At 34.3% G+C, this 13,886-nt stretch overlaps 1 protein-coding gene across 1 annotated transcript in view; it reads left to right on the top strand.

Moving 5' to 3' along the window:
* Positions 1-13,886, top strand: part of INPP4A (inositol polyphosphate-4-phosphatase type I A) — a 185,252-nt gene that overhangs the window by 108,888 nt on the left and 62,478 nt on the right. Inside the window, exons 6-11 of the mRNA XM_031961260.1 lie at positions 3,174-3,292; positions 4,815-4,931; positions 5,938-6,017; positions 7,152-7,263; positions 9,140-9,230; positions 9,783-9,930. Coding sequence (XP_031817120.1) covers positions 3,174-3,292; positions 4,815-4,931; positions 5,938-6,017; positions 7,152-7,263; positions 9,140-9,230; positions 9,783-9,930 — 667 coding nt within the window. The remainder of the gene's footprint in view (positions 1-3,173; positions 3,293-4,814; positions 4,932-5,937; positions 6,018-7,151; positions 7,264-9,139; positions 9,231-9,782; positions 9,931-13,886) is intronic.

Raw genomic sequence — 13,886 nt, 5'->3', positions numbered from 1 at the left:
AGATAGAGGAGGGCATTCCAAGAAGGGAAAACAGGCCCTCTGGAAGGAAAGAGGGACATGCACGAAAAGACATATACAGTAAGTAGTTTGAGTAGATTCAAAGACTTGTACAGGTGAGAAATAGAAGGTGCAGTTTAGTCAGACAAGGTTTTATTAAGCACCTACTGTGGGGATGAGTTTGAGGAAATAGGTCAAAGAATATTCAGGTTGGAGAATGTTAAATACCATACTAAGGATCATAGGATCATAGATTTAAAACTAGAAGATTGCTCAGAGGCCATCTGATCCAGCCTCTCATTTTATTTAAAGAATTGAGACTAGGATGTGTTAAATGACTTTTTCAGTGTCTCACAACTTATAAGTGGTAGTGTAAGGATTTGAATCCAGGCCCTTTGACACCAAATTCTACAACTTTTCTATTATTTGATCTTTATCCTGTAAGCTGGAACTTCTTAAGTTCTTTCCATTCACAATCTCTTTTTGCCCAAGAAATTTCTACATGCCCCTGGATATATGGATATGTAAAACAGGTATACAAATCAAACATTTACTGATAAATCATAATTTTGTGACACCTTCACACATATTCAGTTATGAGACCCCATATGGGGTTGTAAACTACAATTTAAGAAGCTGGATTTTAGGCAATAGTAGTGGTCTTCTAATTAGAATTAAAGTTACTTATTTTTAATTTAATTAAATTCTCTATCCTTACTCCCAATCAGGTTTGGGGAATTTAAAAAGCTATTATATTACTTAAATTGATTGAAGCATTATTATTTAATACTCATTGATTTTCACGTAATGTACAGAATATTAAAGCTAGGTTTACATTCAGAAAGTACAACACTCTGATGATGACATCAATTTTAGACATCTTGTTGATCAAAGCATTTCAGCATTTGTTAACTTTTCTTAAGTTTTATATAAAAGTTATCTGTAAAACACTGCCTATTGAGGCTTTTTTAATTCAGGAGCTAGATCTACTTTAAATTTTTTTTTTTTTTTTGCTTATTAAATCATAGACTTTTGCTCTCACAGCTGTAGTAAAAGCTGTAGTAAAATCTTCCTTCCTTTTTTCTTCCTTGCTTCCTTCCTAAGAAGACAACATATAAAAAAGCAATATTAAATAAATTATACACATAGGATTAATTTAAAATACTCTCCAAAGGAAGACACTCGCATTAAAGAGTACCAATTTATTTATTTAATATTTTTCTCCAGTTACATTTAAAACATTTTTTTTAACATTTGGTTTTTTAAAACTTTTGAGTTCCAGATTCTCTCCCTTATCTCTACCTCTAGTGCCCATTGAAAAACCACATGGGAAGTTATGCAAAACATTTTTATAAAAGTCATGTTGTGAAAGAAAACATATATCTCCCACCCTTAAAAAAGTCTAAAAATGTAAAATAAAAAAAAGTTTAAAAAAAGGAGAGAATATATGCTTCAGTCTGTGTTCAGACATGATCATTTTCACCTCCGTATATGGATAGGATTTTTTGCCATAAGTCCTGCAGAGTAGTCGTGGATCATTATACTGCTAAGAATAGCAAAGTCATTTATAGATGATCATCCCACAATGTTGCTATTATTTTGTACACTGTATATTTAATTTTCCTTGAGTTTGTAGAGGATTATCTAGGTTTTTCTGAGAGTATCCTGCTCATCATTTCCCATAGAACAGTAATATTCCATCATACATACTTACATACCACAATTTATTCAGCCATTCTCCAATTGATAGACATACCCTCAACTTCCAATTTGTTTTCCCTAAGAACAGAGAGAGAGTTGTATTTTAATTGTGATTTAAGAGAAATCAGGGAATTTAGGAGGTAGAGATAAGGAGGAAAGGAATTCTAGATACAGGGAATAACCAGAGAAAATGTACAGAATCAGTGTCCTGACAAACTGCACAAAGGAGGCACATCTCTAGAGTATGTGAGAGTAAAATGTAAGAGGATTAGAACTATAAGAATAGGATATGGTATTTATTTTATCTTTAAGTCTAAACTTTTTGTTATTTAGTCATTTCACACTTGTGTTTGACTCTTCACGACCTTATTTAGGATTTTCTTGTTAAAGATACTGGACTGATTTTTCCATTTCCTTCTCCAGCTCGTTTTACAGATGAGGAAGTTGAGACAAGCAGAATTAAGTGACTTTCAGAGTCACAAGCTAAGATGTGTCTCAGACCAGATTTGAACTCAGGAAGATCAGTCTTTATGACTATAAACCCCCCACTCTACCTATTGTACCACCTACCTGCCCAGTCTTAATATTAAGCTGTGATATCTGAAATATTATATCAGCAAAATCTATCCCAGAGACCAATATCATATTTGTATATACAACCTTGTCCTTCATTATATTTTCTCAAGTTTTCTCAAGTGCAAGTTGGTTGGCAAATAAATACATAAGTATTACAATTGTGTGACCATAGGGAAGTCATCTAAATTTTTTGAGCCTCAATTTCTTTTTGGTGTAATGGAAAGAACACAGATCTTAAAAAATCTGAATTTGATTTCAAGGTGATGCCACCTTGGGCAAGTAACTTAATTATAAAATGATTATTTAATTGTATTTGACTTAATTGTATTTTTCAGTCCTAATTCTCATAATACATAAAACTTGAATGACAATCCAGGGTCTGATTCTCAGGGATGTTGTAAAGAACTCAACTTTGTAAACTATGAAATCATTGTAGAAATGAGATAAATTGTAGTCTCTTTCAGAGGCCTTGGAGCCATTTTCTACACTCTGCATGTTGCTTATATGAGATTAGTGTGGTTAGAACAGTGTTCTAATAGGGCCAGGGTCAGGGATCCATTTCCAGATGGTTGTTTGATTCTATACTTATGCTTTTAACCTCATCCAGCTGTTCCCCTCCAATAGAATGAAGAGATCAGATAGAGATGAGTTGGCTTAAGTCCATCCCTGTCCCTCGTGTGACTGGCACAAGGTTATTTCCTCTTGATTATATGTGAAGGGCAACAATAATAAATTATGTAGCTGAATTATCTTTTTGTGTGTCATTCATGAACTGGGGTTTCTTGTGAAATATTTCCTGGTCTGTTTAAAAAAATATTCTTTTCTTTAAAGAACAGAAAACTAACTAGCATGATTCTGAAAGCTTAATTTAATTATTTTAAAAATTTTCATTGTCAAAGCTTGCAGTGAGCTGCATACTCCATCGCTAGATCGAAAACCAAATAGTTTTGTAGCTGTGAGTGTAACAACACCTCCTCAGGCATTCTGGACAAAGCATGCACAGACAGAGATTATAGAGGTGAGTATCATTCCATGTCTTCTTCTACAAAAAATCTAGAAATTACCCAATTGCAGTATTTCTGCTGCTCTGAGGTGCATTTATTTTTAAATTGAACATCGGTTGCTATGAATGTTTTTATGAACAGTAATTATTTTTGCTTGTAATTAGGATTATAGGCATTTATTTTCATGGTGCTTGTTTTTGAAATGTGTTTCAAAGTACTACTGATTAGGTCATCATTTTAAACTGTTCCTACAAGTTCAATTAGTTTTGGGGTTTTTTTTTTTTATTGTAAAAATAAATCGACATTGTCCCTTCTCATTGATGATCATTTCTGAAGAATTGTTTTGCTTCTCTGTTTATCAGAATTTATCAGTCCATTTATAGTGGGATAATCTACACCTTGTTGCAATATCCTCTCATTCCAGGATTTTTATTTTTTAAATTCCACAGTTTCTTATCAAGTGATAATATAGTACCTGCTTACTTAAGTCACAATGAATTAAATGTATTTATTTTGAGGAATCAGGGTGATGCAAATTTTATAAAGATCTTGAAATAAAAATAAATGCATTTTCTTGCTAGGTCTTGAAACTTAAAAGAGTTCTATTTTTCTTCTCTGTCTAATGGGAACATTTTGAGTGCCCAAAGCAGTGTAGGTAGCTCCTTGCAGAAGTGTTGGTATTGGTGATGTCTCCTAGCAGCTATTTCTAAAGTAACATGCATTTCTTTTCTCTGGCCTCCACAAAGTTGGATTTTAGCCACTGTCTTTCAGTCTCTTGGAAGCACATTTCCAAAGCAACCCTGGATTGTTGATTATTCCTAGAGATTTTTTTTCTTTTCCAAATTGTAAAGAAGGTATGAGTGATATAAATTCTAATAATATTACAGAAACAAATGGAGAAAAGTTAGGACTCACGGTTAACTAAACTCATACTTTTCTAGGAGAACTTAACATCCTTAACAATTCATTTCTTTTCTTGTCTGGCCTATTTATACTGTAAAAGATCTTAATCCTATGAGGTGGTTTTAATTACATGAAAAAGACCATATATTTAAATCTTGGTACGGCTGAAAATATGGATATTTAAATTCTTTATAATCTTACAAAAATAACTGTCTGAAAAATTTTATAATGGTAAGAAAATTTCATAACCTTGATTATAGCATTGTGTAATGGTAAGTGTGTGGAATTTGAATGTGTAAGGGTCACTGGAGGTATCTGTACATACAAATGTTATTTTGTTATCATCACAACTACTAAGAACATTTCATTTCCTCAACCTAAGAATTTCATTCAGCATTTTAAAAAAAATGTATCTAATTCTTTTATGGAGTAACATTTTCTTGAGCAATGGTAACAGTGTGTGGAATTTGAATGTGTAAGGATCACTGGAAGTATCTGTGCATACAAATGTTAGTTTTTTATCATCCCAGATACGAAGAATATTTCATTTCCTCAACCTAAGTATTTCATTCTATATTTGAAAAAATGTATCTATTTTTTTTTTATGGAATAACATTTTCTTTTTTATTCCAGGGAACTAACAATCCTATATTTCTAAGCAGTATCGCGTTCTTTCAAGACTCCCTTATCAATCAGATGACACAAATCAAACTATCTGTTTATGATGTCAAAGACAGATCTCAGGGAACAGTTAAGTAATCTTTTTTAGATTTGGTAAGAATCACTTTCCTTTTCAGTCACATGATGACTTAAGTGAAATGCTAGTATTTCATTTCAGTTTTTAGTCCCAGGTTTTTCAATATGTAGTCTTAGAAAATAAAGCAAAACGTTTCAAAGCCATCATTGCAGTTTCTTTCCTCATCTCACCATTGTGTTCTTTGATAAGAGAACTCACCTTTTACATGAATCTGCTTGAAGTCATGTTAAAAAAAAAAGATATCAGTAAAACCATTTATTACAACCATTTCTTGATAAGAATCCTCTAGCACTCCTCTATCCTTGTCATCCTTAAGCCCTTCCTTGTAACAAAAACACAAAATGAGCAAAAAAACCTGATAAGGTGACTTTGCCTGAAAATGTATGCAACATTATGGTCTCCATAATCATCTACTTCTCTTGTCAAAATGATTAAATTAAGTTTCATTGTCTGCTCTGATTGTGATAATATAGGAATTTTAGACATATATTCCAATTTCTTTACTTTATAGATGAAGAAATTAACCTCAAAAGGTTGTGAATTACTTTGATTCATATAAGTTAAATAAATGGCAGAGCTGAGATTTGAATGCATGGCCTCTGAATCTATACCATTTTATTTGTTTTACTTGGAGCCAAACTCCCCATTCATGTTCTTTTCATTTATATTGTTGTGGTTATTGTATATAGTCTTCTGGTTATTTCACTCTGTAAAAATTCACATAAATCTTTATTTCTGTGAGTTAGTCAGAGGTTGTCATTTATTGCATAGTAATATTCCATTACATTCATACAACACTATTTGCTCAACTAGTTCTCAATTGATACCATAAAAAGTACTTTGGTGCACAATAAATCTTTTTGTCTTTGGGCCCCTTAGGGTATATGCCCACAAGTGGGGGGCCTTACCCGACTTACTTTTTGGACCAAATTCTTCTGTGTGTCTTGCAATCAGAATATAAGAAAAATTTGTCATTGTCATTCTTTCTCCCCCACGCAGATGTATTTATTGGGTTCTGGGACGTTCATAGTCAAAGATCTGCTCCAGGAGAAATACCATAGGTTGCATTTAACACTAAGGTTGGTATTTAGCTTTTTTCTTTGAAAGAAAAATAAAATTCTCTTTTATTTTCATTTTATGGTCTCAAGGTTGATTTCTGGTTAAAGTTAATTTCTGGTTAGAGTGTGTAACAAAAGAGGACATTTGGATCAGCTATGGAAACAAGGCAATTGTCTACATCACAGAAGCCTAACTCAGCAGTATTCTATTGGTAGTGCTGTCTAAGTGGGAATAAATTCACTTTCTTGGGACCATTAGGGTAATTACATGTCATACCCTGAGAAAAGGCATTATTTCAGAATGAACCTTGTAACTTTAAAGCTATAATGCACTTCTCAGAAGTTTCCCATTTCCTATCTTTTTACAAGTATAACCATACTCATGAATACTGTTTAATAAGGTTAAATTCTAATGGATTTGTGCTGGAACTTGGCAGCAGAGAATAATGTTTTCCTCCTCGGTACCTGGCATAGAATACCCAGTCTTGCTTTTGTTCCAACAGCTGATTGTATCTGCAGTAGAAAAGGTGGGGCTTCATTGATGCATCAGACTTCCTTCTGTATTTTAAATCTTTCCCTTTGGAGGTGTGTCATCTCAGCAGATTGCATTGTGAAGCAGTGGTCATCCCCCCTCCTCTAAGTGTACACTGTGAGATGGTTCCAAATAATTTCTCTTCATAGGGCTGCTTTGAGTATTTGGATGAAGAGTGGGGTGGGCACAGGAAATCAAGTCATTCCCTTCAAATTCTTCCTGAGTTCATTCTAGTTTATTGACCATAGGAATTCCTAAAAGGTACTAGTTTAAACCAGATTCTGTCTCCCTTGTTTCCTAGAACTAATTAAAACTGGGATTTGTGGAGAGAAAGAAGGGAAAAGATAGGAGATAGGGAAGGGGAAACAAGAAGTGGACTAAGGATTTCTTCATTTCCCAGAGGACCTTTTAGGTTCTGAAGCCTCACAGCACTTGCAGACCAAAGTGATTATTCAAATCCTACCAATCCCAGGTTTTAATCATTCCCTAATATTCCTAGAAATAGGGCCACTGACTTTTAGCCAGTTATCAGTGAGTTGGAGCTTCTCACGTAGAGCATCCTTGCTGGCAATGCATAACAAAACAGGAAGCAAACTCATATTTTATCACATTGTTTGTCACAGGTCTGCTGAAAATGATCGTGTAGGTAACATTACTGTAATAGGATGGCAAATGGAAGAAAAATCAGACCAGCGGCCCCCTGTAACGAGGTCACCTGATACAGTTAATGGGAGGGTGAGTATGTATCTTTTTTGAGCTACCAATAGGAATTGGAAGAAAAGCATAGCACATATAGTGTTTGTCATCTGAATCTTCATCAGAGTAATTTTCATTGATTGTTAGCTCTGTGCTTTTGGGACCTCTTTACTCTTAACCCCTAAATGATCTATATTTTCTCTGGACCTAAGACACTTCTCAGATTACAGCGATTGGCCTGCAAGTTCATATTTATGTCATGCTGTTTGGGGCTTCTATTTCATTGACTTTGACCTTGCTTCTTAGATACTGAAGCTTTCAGTTAAGTGTATACTAAAAAATGAGCCACCATCAGTGATGCATATTGGGCACAGAGAATTTCTGTATAAATTTGGATAAGTAGTTACAGGTGCCTGCATCTCTTGAATTAAATATATGAATATTTATTGAGGGCTGGCTGTCTGCCAGGCTCTGTACTAAATATTGCAAGTCTGCAAAAATTAAATAGAAGCCCTTTGGTGATTGGTAGAATATTATAAGAAGTTTTTGCTTGGAAAGCAGTTGATAAAATAAGCCTGCAGAGAGGTTGGCATGAGATCTATCTAAGCCAGACCTTTTTGAAAGCATTTATAGTTGAAGCTTGCAAGGAGACAACAAACAAAAAATAGGTCAGATTCACCAGTGTTTCTATAATCCATTCTCAATGTGACAGTGGGACCAACATATTTGAACTCTTTCATCTCAGACTCTGATATATTGTCTGAAGAAGTCACAGTGGCACTTAAAAAAGTCAAAACTCAGAAGATTCTGGGGCTAAGAAAACATGAACTGAAGAAATATTTACTGGAGATGACACCATTTTAAAGGGACTTGGGAATCAGTTTTTTATAATATTTCAAAAACGAGAATTATTCCAGTGGAAGGGATAGTATCAGATAATGCTTTTAACAAAATAAAGTGTGGAAGAAAACATCAATAGCTACTCACTTCTTACCTCATCTCTACAAAATGTTTATGAGCATAGTTCAAAAGTATGCATAAAGGAAACAAAAATATGAGAAATGTAGCAAATGGGCTTTTGCAAACAATTTTGCAGGTTATGTGGTCATAGTCATAAAATATCCAAGAACTAGCAAAGATCTGAGATTACAGAATCACAGATTAGGCTTGGAAAAGATTTAGAAATCATCTCATCAAAACTTTCATGTTATAAATAAAGAAACTGAGTTCTTTAGAGGTATAGTGATGTGCCCAGTCACAGAGCAAGAATTAAATGGAAAGAAAAATTAAATTTATCTCTTAATCCCAAGATTGCTTCAGCTTATTAAAAGGAGTCTTATCTAGAAATTGTTAACATAACTACTCTGATTTGATTTTCTAATTATGTGCTTTTCATGTTTATGCTCTAAGTGTTTTATATGTTATATCAGGCTATAACTTGAAATAAAAAGCTCTAATAAAGAACGCTTAACTATATCATGACAATTTAATTTCAATCAGTGTTACTAACAGTTCATATAGTAATATTGGATTGCAAAGTTAAAAAGTTCATTTTTATTGAGGAAAAATATTGAGTTTTATTTTATATTAGACCCTCTTACTTGTATAAAGATATTATATGTTTCACCTATCATATAAGTCTCCAACCCCCTCATATTAACAGATAAGGAAACTGAGAGATTGAGAGATTGTAGGGTCTAGAAAAATGTAAAATGATTTTTACAAAGCAAATCATAACTCTAAATGTTCTAAATGGTAAATTAACTTACCTTATGTAAATTTATTGTACAGGTTGAGTATTGATTTCAAGAACAATGCTAATTGTTTATGCAGAGTTTCTAGACCATGATTTCATTAATTAGTAGGTTATGAGTTGCTGATAGCCTCTTTGATATTTCCCATTTGTATCTGATAGACTGTTCTGCCAGTAGATGAAAGCTTGACAGAATCATTAGGAATCCGATCCAAATATGCTTCCTTGAGGAAAGATTCATTACTGAAATCAGGTAAGCAATTCCCTGAGTTGATGTTGATGCTTTCCATATAGCCTTAGCAGGCAGGTGAACATAGAACTAGAGAGAAAATGAGTTTTCACTTTATGGTTATTATAGTAATCTGAGTTGATTTTACTTATCTTCCTTGTAAACAGAACTGCTTTTGCCAGATGTTCATTGCATTCGTCATACAAAGAGCAGGAGATATGTTGCGGATTATTTATTTCTCTTTGATTTCATGCTTCCATGCTTTGCTTTTGGTAGTTAGCAACAACATCCCTTTTTAGCCACAGCCACATCAGTTAGCTTAGACAAGTAATCTCTATTCTTTTCAGTGAGAAGATTGGATACAGCATATGGAAAACTGTATTTGGAATCAACCCTTTGTCCTTTTTTTTTTTAACCTTAAAAACATTGTCATGCACTTGGGTGAGTTCATGTGTGCACATGTGCATAATTAGAATTTTGTCCAGAAACCAATGCTGAATCTGGCTGAGATGGAAGGAAAATTAGGGTGACTATCCTTCATGCTCAACTCAAAAGTCACGCTTTTTTGCATTTCAGTATTTGGTGGAGCCATCTGTAGAATGTATCGTTTTCCTACAACTGAGGGGAATCATCTAAGGATCTTGGAGCAGATGGCTGAGAGTGTCCTCTCCCTACATGTTCCTAGACAGTTTGTAAAACTACTTTTAGAAGAAGATGCAGCAAGGTAAGTTTCCTTACTTTGCTCTTGTAAGAAATGGATTAAATCAACAACACATAGCATCTCACAGGATTAGAGGGAATTTGAGAAATCATTTATCTTCCCCATCTGTCAACCCCTTATTTAAAGCTATATTAGACAAATGAATGGAAAACTGTGCCATCTTTTAAAAAGACTTTCAAAAATTTTATAACCTTATCAGGAATGCTTTCCAATGTTCAGTAACCCCTTATTTCTAAAAATATTTCCTTGTAATTTGCTTGAATTTCTCATTTGCTGTTTGAATATTTCTTTCTCATTTAATCCTTGTTTGAGATGGAGAACAGTTGATTGTCAGCCATTTTATGATTGCTCCTTAATTCATTCAGCTAGGATAAAATATTTGTGTGTGTGTTGGAAGAACCATGATTTTCATTTATCATCTGTCCTCATTTTCTGTTGTTGTCATAGTAACATGAAATGTGAAAGCTGGAAGGAGTCTTAGAGTAGTCCAGGAGTTCTTCACCTTTTTTATGTCACTGATGTGTTTTTTAGTCCAGTGAAGAGTCTGGATCCATTCCCAGAATTGTTTTTTAAATGCATAGACTCCAAAATATAGAATTTTTAAAAATTATACAGGATGTCTCAAAAGTCTTAGTGTACTCTTAAGCAACTAAAAAAAAAAAACACAACAACAATCCCAAAAAACTTTAAATGGAACTAAGACTTTTGGACATCCTGTATTGAAATGTTTATAAAAAATTTTAAAACTAAAAAGTTCATGGCCTCTTAGTTAAGAACCTCTGTACTGAAAATTTACAGTGCATAAGAGCTTTGGATACTGGACAGAGCCATTAGGTTTTGGAAACCTAAGAGTTTTTGAAAAGAATAATTATGCAAATCATTATTAATCAGAAAAATGCAAATTAAGACAACTCTGAGATACCACTACATACCTGTCAGATTGGCTAGAATGACGGGGAAAGATAATGCAGAATGTTGGAGGGGATGTGGGAAAACAGGGACACTGATACATTGTTGGTGGAATTGTGAATATATCCAGCCATTTTGGAGAGCGATTTGGAACTATGCTCAAAAAATTATCAAACTGTGCATACCCTTTGATCCAGCAGTGTTTCTACTGGGCTTATACCCCAAAGAGATACTAAAGAAGGGAAAGGGACCTGTATGTGCCAAAATGTTTGTGGCAGCCCTGTTTGTAGTGGCCAGAAGCTGGAAAATGAATGGATACCCATCAATTGGAGAATGGTTGAATAAATTGTGGTATATGAATGTTATGGAATATTATTGTTCTGTAAGAAATGACCAATAGGATGATTTCAGAAAGGCCTGGAGAGACTTGCACGAACTGATGCTGAGTGAAACGAGCAGAACCAGGAGATCATTATATATCTCAACAACGATACTGTATGAGGATGTATTCTGATGGAAGTGGATTTCTTCGACAAAGAGAAGATCTAACTCAGTTTCAATTGATCAAGGATGGACAGAAGCAGCTACACCCAAAGAAAGAACATTGGGAAATGAATGTAAACTGTTTGCATTTTTGTTTTTCCTCCCAGATTATTTTTATCTTCTGAATCCAATTTTCCCTGTGCAACAAGAGAACTGTTCAGTTCTGCACACATATATTGTATCTAGGATACACTGTGACATATTTAACTTGTATAGGACTGCTTGCCATCTGGGGAGGGGGTGAAGAGAGGGAGGGGAAAAGTCGGAACAGAAGTGAGTGCAAGGGATAATGTTGTAAAAAAATTACCCAGGCATGGGCTCTGTCAATAAAAAGTTATAATAAAAAAATAATAATTATGATTAGACCTTTGGGAATATTAGTTGAGGTACTGAATATTTCACATTAGTGTTGTAATGATCAAATAAGATGAAAGATGAAAAACTATTTCGAAATCCTACAGATTTTTACAAATATGTTAACATGATGGACATACTGCTGACATTAGTTTGTTTCTTTGGTCATGTCCAGATATTAAGTTTTCCCATTAAGAAGAGGTAAAACTTTAGGAACTTTAATTTTTACTCTGCAGAATTCTCCTTCTCAGTGACTAGTTTTGATCATAAGACTACCACATAAGTGCATATGTGGCAAATTTTGTCATTTTCTTATTAGCTTTCTTAGAGTAATATGGATTTGTAAAAGTATTATTTTCATTGGATAAGCTAGGCCCTCTTGAGATTGCTAGAGAGACTTCCCCTTCTCTCTTAGTTGTTATAGTGCTCCACATTTCAAAAAGTAAATTTTAATATGAGCCGTCTTTTTACTGATTAGTATGTAGGTTGGACTTGAGTGATAAGGTATAATTTCTCAAAAATATTAAGTAGAAAACTGAGGTCACACTATCTCATAGAGTCCATATTGGGTTTTTTTTGGGGGGGAGGGCCTTCCTTTTTACAATATCATTAACCTGTTTTAGAAGAAGCTTGAATTAAATAGCTTTGATGAAAGCTAAAGGAATGTTCATATGAAAGGGAAAGCCCATTTTGAAAGTAAATTCTATTTTCTAAAATGGTTAAACTCAAAAATTTTAGACATAGCATAATATGGTAGAACGAGTCACCTGGCATTGCAGTCAAAAGACCTTGATTTAAATTCTATCCCTACCACTTTCTATTTGTTAGACTTCTAAAATCCATTAATCTCTGGGTCTCAGTTTTTCCATCTGTAAAAAATGAGAGAGTTAGACCAGATGGCCTCCTGGGTGCCTTCTAATTCTGTTATCCTGTGGTTTTTATTTTTAAATTCATGAACAGAACAGTTATTTGGGTAACATGTTTGTGCTGTGGAATAAACAAGCAAACCCAAGAAGCTGGAAATATGATTTTATTTATTTAATTTAAAGTATTATTTCTTTTTCATTGAGTTTTTGTTGCCAGCTGGAAATCTTGAGATTTCAGAATGCCTTATTTAGTTCAGCTTGGAAAACTAATTTTGTAAAGGTGGCATTTTATACCCAACAATTCAGCTGAGGTCTCCCGATAACTTTGAAAAACACCTCAAATCAAATTTTGGGATAGCAGAGCCAGCAAAAGGTCGGAGTGAGATGTTTTCCAAGCCTAAAATAACTTGGGAGGGCAGTAGTCTGTGACACTGGAGTTGGGGCTGCTGGAAGTGCAGCTGTGATCAGCCTTGGAGGGAACTAGTATAATGCATCAGGAACTCTCACAGCCCAGAGATGATAAGGGGATTGGACCACTGGTCAGCAAAATATTATAGGGGACTCTTTTCTGGCACTGAGTGCAGCTAGTGTTGATTGGCAACTCTATTCCCATAAAGCAATATGGGTTACGGTTCCTAGGCAGAGAGGAGCACTTGTAGATGGTTACAAGGGAGCAAGGGGACCTGGTCACAGCTCCAAGACAGAGAAGTGACTGTGGAGAACCAGGGGCTCTTCCTGGATAAGAACCGCAACATCCATCCAAGAGAGCCATGCTCACACCTCTTCCTGGATCAGAGTACGTTGGAAGCATTCAAAACTTGCAGAGACTCTATGTATTCTCTTGAACTTTGATAAAAAGACATGTTTGAATTAATATATGGGCAAGTAAACAGAAATAGTAGACCAGTTTACACAATGACCGCAGAAATATTAAAAGAAAATGATATTTAAAAACATTGGAATTCTTATCAATGCAGTGATTTCAGAGAACTGATTTTGAAGTATATTTGCCTCAGTATTCAGTTTCTATTGTTAGATATGGACGATATGTTGATTTGTTTGGCCTAAAGTGTGCTTCTTTTTTCTTTGTCACAAGGGAGAACTATTTTTTTGAAGGGGAGGATGGGTGAAGAAGTGGAGTAACTGGAAAGTAACATGGATTTTTTTTTTTTTTTTAATAATCCCTGAGATTTCCATTTAAGAAATACTCACTATTTAAAATGTGAGATCCTTGTCCAGGGCCCAGATGTACATACAACTAAAGGAAATGAGTCATTATCAATTTTT

Source organism: Sarcophilus harrisii, chromosome 3, assembly GCF_902635505.1.
Source record: "Sarcophilus harrisii chromosome 3, mSarHar1.11, whole genome shotgun sequence".
NCBI classification, from domain to species: domain Eukaryota; kingdom Metazoa; phylum Chordata; class Mammalia; order Dasyuromorphia; family Dasyuridae; genus Sarcophilus; species Sarcophilus harrisii.
The sequence above is the reverse complement of the archived record's forward strand: the minus strand, read 5'-3'. Positions and strand labels throughout refer to the sequence as shown.